This window comes from Engystomops pustulosus, chromosome 3, assembly GCF_040894005.1.
Source record: "Engystomops pustulosus chromosome 3, aEngPut4.maternal, whole genome shotgun sequence".
Classification (NCBI taxonomy): Eukaryota; Metazoa; Chordata; class Amphibia; order Anura; family Leptodactylidae; genus Engystomops; species Engystomops pustulosus.
Window position 1 is genome coordinate 228,432,088 of NC_092413.1, and position 10,556 is coordinate 228,442,643.

General features: G+C 54.2%; 1 protein-coding gene across 1 annotated transcript; it reads right to left on the reverse strand.

Moving 5' to 3' along the window:
• Nucleotides 1-282: 282 nt before the first annotated feature.
• On the reverse strand, nucleotides 283-8,956 carry SELENOI (selenoprotein I). Its single transcript, XM_072144248.1, has 9 exons — nucleotides 8,764-8,956; nucleotides 4,375-4,443; nucleotides 3,844-3,952; nucleotides 3,512-3,586; nucleotides 2,324-2,586; nucleotides 1,407-1,515; nucleotides 1,248-1,296; nucleotides 604-784; nucleotides 283-534 (listed from the first exon to the last, which is right to left on the reverse strand). The coding sequence occupies exons 1-9, from the start codon at nucleotides 8,821-8,823 to the stop codon at nucleotides 283-285; spliced, it is 1,167 nt and encodes a 388-aa protein (XP_072000349.1). The 5' UTR covers nucleotides 8,824-8,956.
• Nucleotides 8,957-10,556: the final 1,600 nt, after the last annotated feature.

Genomic DNA, 10,556 nt, shown 5'->3' on the forward strand with positions numbered 1-10,556 from the left:
GTGTCATATCCTCTCATCACCACCAGGGGGAGCACACAGCAGTGTCATCATATGTAGTGTCATATCCTCTCATCACCACCAGGAGGAGCACACAGCAGTGTCATCATATGTAGTGTCATATCCCCTCATCACCACCAGGGGGAGCACACAGCAGTGTCATCATATGTAGTGTCATATCCTCTCATCACCACCAGGGGGAGCACACAGCAGTGTCATCATATGTAGTGTCATATCCTCATCACCACCAGGGGGCAGCACACAGCAGTGTCATCATATGTAGTGTCATATCCTCATCACCACCAGGGGGCAGCACACAGCGGTTCTGGATATCGGGTCGGAGCAGACACTCACCACTGTGACTCCGTAGTGTAAGTGAGCGATGGTCACCAGCGCCGTCAGAACCGCCAGCAGCAGAACCTCCATACCATGTGCGAGGCCCGAGACCACGGCCAGGACCACCAGCGCCAGCGGTACCAGGATCCAGCTGAGGGGGCGGCAGCGGGTGTTACTCATCTGGCACACGATCAGCTGGCACTGGGAGAGAACAAGGGGTTAATAACACAGCAGGGGGGGAGGGGTGGGGCGAGGAGCGGGGGCACTTACTGTGATGTTGGCGAAGGTGGTGCCCACCATGAAGTAGAAGAGGCGCGGTTGAGCCTCCAGGATGTGCGCGGGCGACGAGAAGACCCACAGCGTGGACAGGACGAAGAGCAGCAGCGGGGAGAGGAGCGGCAGCAGAGACTCGTACAGCGTCCGGTGCTTCAGCGTGTCATTCCTATAGCCCCTGAGCAGGGCACAGAGCACAGCAGGGTGAGGGAAGCAGCACAGCAGGGGCAGGACTATCAGGTCTTACTGACTGTACAGGAGCACGGAGCCACGTGTCACACTATTTCTTGGCTATGAGAGGACTTACTTTTTTATGGACAAGTTGTATTTTTTTGGCTCTATCGCGCTTTTAATGAAACCATTAAATATAAATTGAAAGCAAAAATTATCTGATTCTTGTCATCAGCGCAGCCGGAGCCAGTGATTAAGTGTATATCGCTTTACGGGACTCGGTCAGGGCTTGTTTTTTGTGGGATGATATGTAGTTTTTATTGGTTCTGTAGCTGCAGTGGAGCTCGTCATACAGGTCCTTGTAGATAATGGACATGGGACAAGCAGGTTATGGTCCCCGGGGTGAGTTAGTGGGGGGGGGGGGGTCGGAGGGAGGCCACAGGGCAGATATTTGGACACGTGACACTTACTTGTACACATTGTAGAGGCTCATGGGAAGCGTCACCGTCAGCGCACACCCTGCAAAACACAAGAGGAGGATGATGGAGGCGGCAGAGGGGGGGGGGGGGGGGTGGCTTGCGGCCCCCCAGAGAGGTGGGCCCATGGGATAAGAGGTGGGTGACACTTACCTACAATCAGGGTGGTGAACAGGTCCCTGTATAAGATGTTGTAGGCGAGCGGCTTGTACCAGGCCTCCACCCCGACCATCGCTGTCACCAGGTACACGCCCGAGATGGTCTGCAACAAGATGGGATCAGCCGCTGCAACCAGAGCCTCACAGACCACCCTGCCCCCAGCCGACCCTCAGAGACCACCACCCCCAGCCGCCGCTGACCCTCAGGGACCCCCAGCCGCAGACCCTCACAGACCACCGCCCCCAGCAGACCTTCAGAACCCCCCACCAGCCGTTACAGACCGTCCCCATAGATCACCACCCGCCATAGACCCTCAGGGACCGCCACCCGCCATAGACCCTCAGGGACCGCCACCCGCCATAGACCCTCAGGGACCGCCACCCGCCATAGACCCTCAGGGACCGCCACCCGCCATAGACCCTCAGGGACCGCCACCCGCCATAGACCCTCAGGGACCGCCACCCGCCATAGACCCTCAGGGACCGCCACCCGCCATAGACCCTCAGGGACCGCCACCCGCCATAGACCCTCAGGGACCGCCACCCGCCACAGACCCTCAGGGACCGCCACCCGCCACAGACCCTCAGGGACCGCCACCCGCCACAGACCCTCAGGGACCGCCACCCGCCACAGACCCTCAGGGACCGCCACCCGCCACAGACCCTCAGGGACCACCACCCGCCATAGACCCTCAGGGACTGCCAGCCGCCATAGACCCTCAGGGACCGCCACCCGCCATAGACCCTCAGGGACAGCCACCCGCCATAGACCCTCAGGGACCACCACCCGCCATAGACCCTCAGGGACTACCAGCCGCCGCAGACCCTCAGGGACCACCCTGTTGGCTGCTACAGTCCGTCGCCATAGACCCCCACCCCAGACCCTCGCCATAGACCCCCATGCACACTTACCACCTGGCTCAGGTCGTACCCCCAGGGCAGGAACAGGATCCCGGTGTTGTATTTTTCCCAGTGGGAGAGGATGAAGGAGAAGAGGACCACCCACAGGAGGGCGTACAGGACCAGGACGCTGACCCCCGTCTCCCCACGCCCGAAAATGGAATAGACGGTCACCACAAAGTATATACAGGCCCAGCTGTCCAGGCCGTGGTCAAACAGCTCCCCTAGTGGCGTGCTGGAGTTGGTCCTCCGCGCTTGTTTCCCGTCTACTCCGTCTGCAAAGAGGAGAGAGAATCCAGTAATAGGAGTACATCAAGTCTCTAGTCACAACCAGAGCTGTGTTTAGTATTCCTGCATCGTCCTGCTGCTCTAGTGGTCCCCGGGATCGGAATGGGGGTAACGCGACGTCTCCCAGAATGCACCACAGCTACTTATAACCTATAGTCCTAACGCTAGGAGCGCAGCTCTGGATGTGACTGGAGACGACTTGAGATAAGTGAAGTGTGTGCAGAGTTGAGTAACAGGCAGACACTTATCTCAGGCCCTCTCTAGTCACATCCAGAGCTGCGCTCAGTGCTGGGAATGAGTCATGTGGTCACTACAAGAGCTGCACATTTCTGTCATATATTGGATGCAGCTTTGGTTGTGATTGGAGAAGACCTGAGATAAGTGAAGTGTGTGGCGTTGAGTAACCTGGCAGACACTCATCTCAAGTCGTCTCCCGTCACAGTCTCCCCTCTAGTCACATCCAGAGCTGCGCTCATAATTTGTTGCACATTTGGGTCTTCTATTAGACGCAGCTCTGGATGTGAAGACAGATCTAAGGGGAAGAAAGAAGCAGCACCAGAACCTTCAATTCCTCACAATGTGCAAGATCTCTGCTTGCTGTAAGAAAATGAGAATTGAAAAAACAAAAATTGTATTCTGGTCATGTTGACACTGCTGGGGATTCGTCACAATGTGTCAGTGCAGTAGATTAGTGCTGTGATAAGGAATAGATGGGACAACTTCTCACTTAGGACATGGGATACTTTTATGTCACGTCCAGCTCAATTCACATACAGCAAGCAGAGATCCTATGAGCAAAAAGGTGAAGTACAGGAAAACCACTGAGCTGCATGACCTGGAGCGGTGCCATGGTTTCCCTTAGCCTGGACATCCCCTTTAAGCTGCAGTGACGGGCTCAGGTGGAGCACTCACCCAGGGTGTAGGCGGTGAAGTTGAGGATGCCGGCGACGATCCACACCCAGCTGGGAACGTGTACGTGACCCGCAGCTGCAAGACAGAGGTAAGGGCAGAGGTAAGTACAAGAAGGGGCAATAGGGCAAAACATAGGACAATCCCTTTAAGATAGATACTGTATAGTATTGGCAGAACCAGGCTGCATCTCACACAGCGCCACCCTCATCCCCAGGACGTGTGCGGTACTGCAGGGGCAGATCCCGGACAATGGGCAGAGGTTGTGGCGTCTTAATAATGAAGCCGCCATGTTTCAGTGATCCTGGAGGACCCCTTTAAGAGTATCGACTTACCCGATGCATAGAAATCCGGGTCGAAGTACGCCATCATGAAGAAATTGAAGACGAGCAGCAGGAAACCGCTGAAGGTGATGAGGTTGGGCGCCAACCACCTGGGGAAAAACTATAGAGGAGAAGGTGAGTAACACTGGAAACCATCAGCAGGTGTGACCGTATCATCCTCACACTGCTGTGCTCTGTCCCTAGAGAGATGTGCAATCAGACCTTGTGCATGTTAGTAGCAGCAGGACTGTGATCTATGGATTTATGGTCCAGGATTGTAGCTTCTTCAGGTGCACTTGGGGGAGGCAGGGGGGGCCGGACTTATCCTCACACAGCTGTGCTCCCCTGCTGACAGAGGGCACCCCCCGCGCCAGCCCCAACAGTGCACAGCAGTGTGAGGATACACCTCCATGCACTTAGAGAATATAAATCACAGTCCTGCTGCTACCAATAACATACACAGATGTACTATTACACATTTCTCCAGGGACAATACATGGCACTGGCTGCAGAGATTTCCGGATTAGCGGGACGGTTCCTCACCTTGACTATAGAGTTCCAGAAGGGGTGCATGACATAGAGGGACAGGGGGTTGGTGTCCACCGCGCTGTACTGTAGGGGGAGAGGATACAGGTTATTACACACTGGATACAAGACCCGCTGCCCCCCACCCACCAGGCCTCATAGTGCTGCACCAATCACCACCATAGAGAAAGAGGCGCTGCAGGATCTGAGGCCTGTACAATAAGAGGTTAATGACCATTAATGACCCTTTAATTGACTCCTCACTGATCTTTACTCTTGTTACATAATCGCTGATCATTTATCTAACGAGCGGGTACAGAGTGATCCCACATCATCACCCAGGGGGCAAACTCCAGCCCAGAGGGCCCCGCGCCAAACCCCAGCCGCACCGCTACATACCCTGCACCCCTCACAGCCTGTTACACTGCAGCAGTATGGAGTCCAGGGATGCAACTGTAACAAAGCTGCAGCTGTGACAAGTCAGAGGTGTGTATGGATATACAGTAGTGTTCTCACACAGATAATATCTGCAGCCTCCAAATCTCATTGGGAAAGATCAGATAAGGAAAGGGAAGAGGAGAACGTGTACACACAGCACAGCCAGCTACACCTCCCCCTCACACAGCAGAATAGTGAGTGCAGCTCTGGAGTATAATACAGGATGTAACTCAGGATCAGTACAGGATAAGTAATGTCATGTATGTACACAGTGACTGCACCAGCAGCAGAATAGTGAGTGCAGCTCTGGGGTATAATACAGGATGTAACTCAGGATCAGTACAGGATAAGTAATGTCATGTATGTACACAGTGACTGCACCTGCAGCAGAATAGTGAGTGCAGCTCTGGGGTATAATACAGGATGTAACTCAGGATCAGTACAGGATAAGTAATGCCATGTATGTACACAGTGACTGCACCTGCAGCAGAATAGTGAGTGCAGCTCTGGGGTATAATACAGGATGTAACTCAGGATCAGTACAGGATAAGTAATGTCATGTATGTACACAGTGACTGCACCAGCAGCAGAATAGTGAGTGCAGCTCTGGAGTATAATACAGGATGTAACTCAGGATCAGTACAGGATGAGTAATGTCATGTATGTACACAGTGACTGCACCAGCTGCAGAATAGTGAGTGCAGCTCTGGGGTATAATACAGGATGTAACTCAGGATCAGTACAGGATAAGTAATGTCATGTATGTACACAGTGACTGCACCAGCAGCAGAATAGTGAGTGCAGCTCTGGGGTATAATACAGGATGTAACTCAGGTCAGTACAGGATAAGTAATGTCATGTATGTACACAGTGACTGCACCAGCAGCAGAATAGTGAGTGCAGCTCTGGGGTATAATACAGGATGTAACTCAGGATCAGTACAGGATAAGTAATATCATGTATGTACACAGTGACTGCACCAGCAGCAGAATAGTGATTGCAGCTCTGGAGTATAATACAGGATGTAACTCAGGATCAGTACAGGATAAGTAATGTCATGTATGTACACAGTGACTGCACCAGCAGCAGAATAGTGAGTGCAGCTCTGGAGTATAATACAGGATGTAACTCAGGATCAGTACCGGATAAGTAATGTCATGTATGTACACAGTGACTGCACCAGCAGAATAGTGAGTGCAGCTCTGGAGTATAATACAGGATGTAACTCAGGATCAGTACAGGATAAGTAATGTCATGTATGTACACAGTGACTGCACCAGCAGCAGAATAGTGAGTGCAGCTCTGGATGGGTACAGTGGTGTGTTGCGGTAGGTACGGGCAGGGGGGGTGGTTCTCTATAATCCTGTAGATAAGTCGTGGGGTGATGTATCGCGGAGGAATCAGGTCTCTCATTAGGTATTGATGTCGGGCGCTGCACCCGCTGCTCTATATGCCCCCGCCTGGAGCACTGCATGGACGTCTCGTTATTTGTACGCAGCGCCTGCGCTTCCAGCCTGACTTCTCATGGAGATTAGTGAGGAGAAATGTAATCTGAGGTCGTCACAGTGTGTCAGTAGGGGTCACAGATGACATCACTTACAGCAGGAAACACTGTAACAAAACCCCCGCTGTAGCCTGCATGTAACAGGAGCTGTACTTATGTGGGGCCATATTACCACTGCTCCCTGAGAGAATGTCCTGGCACACTGTAACGAGGCGGCAGCTGTGCCCCAACACTGACAGCAAGTGTCAGAGAAGGACGGAGAGCCACCTACAGCGCCAGGACAAAGGACGCCATTAACCAGCGAGACCCCCCCTTCACCTCCTACAGACCCCATGTCAGTCACATGACCTGCGTTAACCCTACACAGGCCAGCAGAGCAGATTCTCTACCAATGAGTAACAGAGTTCTGCAGCAGGGTGTGAAAACTTACACAATGTCTACAGCGCGGGCAGGTAGGGGTTAACACCGGGCTCCTCGGCTGCTACACGGCACATACCAGATCATCAGGAACTGGAAGGAGCACCCATACCCCGGCCCATACCACAGCTGAGGTGTCGCTACAGTGCATCAGGATGGGAATATTCAGAGGCTGGACTGATACATTATAACCTAATGCCGGTTACAATGTATCAGTGCAGGAAACCGGTATCAAAAGAGGATTGTAACAAAGCCTCAGCTGTGAGAAGTCACCTCCAGCCTGTGCTGGGGCCTCTCCGACCTTGGACACATGTGATGCGGCTCCTGCCGGGTAAAAATAGAAGACGGATCCTGCGATGTCAGCGCTGGGGTCACGACTAGAGATGAGTGGACCGGATTGTTTCAGTTTCCCCGAGGCTACCTGGACATATTGTCTGCTGAACAGGCAATAGCCCAAGCTACAAGCCCTGTCCGGGGTGTCCCACTGACCAATCACAGCCAAGGCTAGTCGCTGGGGGGCGTCCCACTGACCAATCACAGCCAAGGCTAGTCGCTGGGGGGCGTCCCACTGACCAATCACAGCCAAGGCTAGTCGCTGGGGGGCGTCCCACTGACCAATCACAGCCAAGGCTAGTCGCTGCGCGGTCTCCCACTGACCAATCACAGCCCTGGCTAGTCGCTGCGCGGTCTCCCACTGACCAATCACAGCCCTGGCTAGTAGCTGGGGTGTCACTTTGCTGGACTGGGTATTCAGTTGGCAATATGTTCGGGGAGGTTAAGGAAACATCGGGTCAGCTGATCCCTAATCCTGACCCCCGCAGTGAGGAGACACTTCCTGTGATCTTTGTGTGACCATCCCATGACTGCCACAAGAGCGCCCCCCACTGCTGCCCCCCACACGTGTCATATAACATAAGTAATGGGGAACCTTTCAGGAAGGAGGAGCACAGAGCCCGGAGCGCCGCTCCAATCCCTCCCTGTCTGCACCATGACGGCGCGGAGAGTGGCCGCTCTCCGGAGGATCAGCACCTCTCACAGTCCAGGAAGGTTTTCCTGTATCTCTGCTTCCTGTCAATAAATCCCCTAAACATCTGCACTGACTGAGCACAGATAGTCACAGCTGAGGGTTTGTTACAATTGTATCCAGCCCAGATGATGGTCAGGAGTTCTAGACACCTCACTGATACATTGTAACAATGTGACAGCCATAAATCTGTCCCCCAGGGGGCCAGCCACAGGGGGAGCCCGCGGTATACCCCAGGGGGCCAGCCACCGGGGGCCCGCCCGTACCCCAGGGGGCGCCCGCCCGTACCCCAGGGGGCGCCCGCCCGTACCCCAGGGGGCGCCCGCCCGTACCCCAGGGGGCGCCCGCCAGTACCCCAGGGGGCCAGCCACAGGGGGAGCCCGCCCGTACCCCAGGGGGCCAGCCACAGGGGGAGCCCGCCCGTACCCCAGGGGGCCAGCCACAGGGGGAGCCCGCCCGTACCCCAGGGGGCCAGCCACAGGGGGAGCCCGCCCGTACCCCAGGGGGCCAGCCACAGGGGGAGCCCGCCCGTACCCCAGGGGGCCAGCCACAGGGGGAGCCCGCCCGTACCCCAGGGGGCCAGCCACAGGGGGAGCCCGCCCGTACCCCAGGGGGCGCCCGCCCGTACCCCAGGGGGCCAGCCACAGGGGGAGCCCGCCCGTACCCCAGGGGGCCATCCACAGGGGGAGCCCGCCCGTACCCCAGGGGGCCACCCACAGGGGGAGCCCGCCCGTACCCCAGGGGGCCACCCACAGGGGGAGCCCGCCCGTACCCCAGGGGGCCACCCACAGGGGGAGCCCGCCCGTACCCCAGGGGGCCATCCACAGGGGGAGCCCGCCCGTACCCCAGGGGGCCACCCACAGGGGCGCCCGCCCGTAACCCAGGGGGCCACCCACAGGGGTGCACGCTGGTACACAGCAGGGGGGTGACACGCCTCACACGCCGGTTTCCCATACGTTCAGTCCTGGGAGCCGCCTCCCGTTCCCCGGGGATCACGTGCTCCCGCACACCCGCCTCCTCTCACCTTGTAGCGGTCGAAGCCGCTGAGCTGCTCGGCAGTGATGTATTCCCAGCACCGGGACATGATGGCGGCGGCGGCGGCAGGAGGACACGGCGAGGAGCGGAGCTGCCGAACAGTGACGTCACGTCCGTAGTAGAGGGGCGGGGCACAGCTGGAGGGGGCGGAGTCCAGTGTATCGGCTGATTCTACAGCCGGGCGTCACATCACAGGACAACGCCCCCTCTATCCCCTCCCACTGCGCGGGTCATGTGACATTAGAAGATTCCATTAATGACATCTGGGAAGGGGGGCAGGAGACCCCCCCCCCACAGCGTGAGCCCGGCCAGTGCATGCTGGGAGTTGTAGTTTTCTGCAGGATTTTCTGTGTTTGGCCTAATCATTGCCTGTAGCATTAAGGAAAGATCATGGGACATGGGTCATGGGTAATTAGTTATAATTCTATGACACAGGATGAGCTCCACACATTGTTGTATCCTCCCTGATGTGTGCGAATGAAGTGGCGCAGCATCTGCGGTGTGAACAGCGGCTGAGAGGTGACAGCCTCCTGTACAGGTTAATGATTACCTGTCTCCTGCTTGTCAGGTGTCAGGGCAGATAGCGAGGCGCGACCAGGCCGATAATCCTGGCTGATGGCCCTAATACTGATAACAGGACACGTGGCGGAGGACACCGCAACATCTAATCTATACAATGTGTCATCTACACACCGCGCCTCTTATCTATATAGTGTGTCATGTACACACTAGATCGATCACACCGCGCCTGTAATATATAGTGTTACATATATACTGGATCCACCACACCACGCCTCTAATATATACAGTGTATTACATATATATACTGGATCCACCACACCGCGCCTCTAATATATACAGTGTATTACATATACTGTATCCATCACACCGCGCCTCTAATATATACAGTGTATTCCATATACTGTGTCCATCACACCGCGCCTCTAATATATAGTGTTACATATATACTGTATCCATCACACCGCACCTCTAATATATACAGTGTATTCCATATACTGTGTCCATCACACCGCGCCTCTAATATATAGTGTTACATATATACTGTATCCATCACACCACACCTCTAATATATACAGTGTATTCCATATACTGTATCCATCACACCGCACCTCTAATATATACAGTGTATTCCATATACTGTATCCATCACACCGCACCTCTAATATATACAGTGTATTACATATATACTGTGTCCATCACACCGCGCCTCTAATATATACAGTGTATTACATATATATACTGGATCCACCACACCGCGCCTCTAATATATACAGTGTATTACATATACTGTATCCATCACACCACACCTCTATTATATACAGTGTATTACATATATACTGTGTCCATCATACCGCACCTCTAATATATACAGTGTATTACATATATACTGTATCCATCACACCACACCTCTAATATATACAGTGTATTCCATATACTGTATCCATCACACCACACCTCTAATATATACAGTGTATTACATATATACTGTATCCATCACACCACACCTCTAATATATACAGTGTATTCCATATACTGTATCCATCACACCGCACCTGTATTATATACAGTATTACATATACACTGGATCCACCACACTGGGCTTCTAATATATAGTGTTACATACCATATATACTGGATCCACCACGCCTCTAATATATACAGTGTATTACATATATACTGGATCCACCACACCGCGCCTCTAATATATAGTGTTACATATATACTGGATCCACCACAGAGAACGCGCCGCTGGATCGCCAC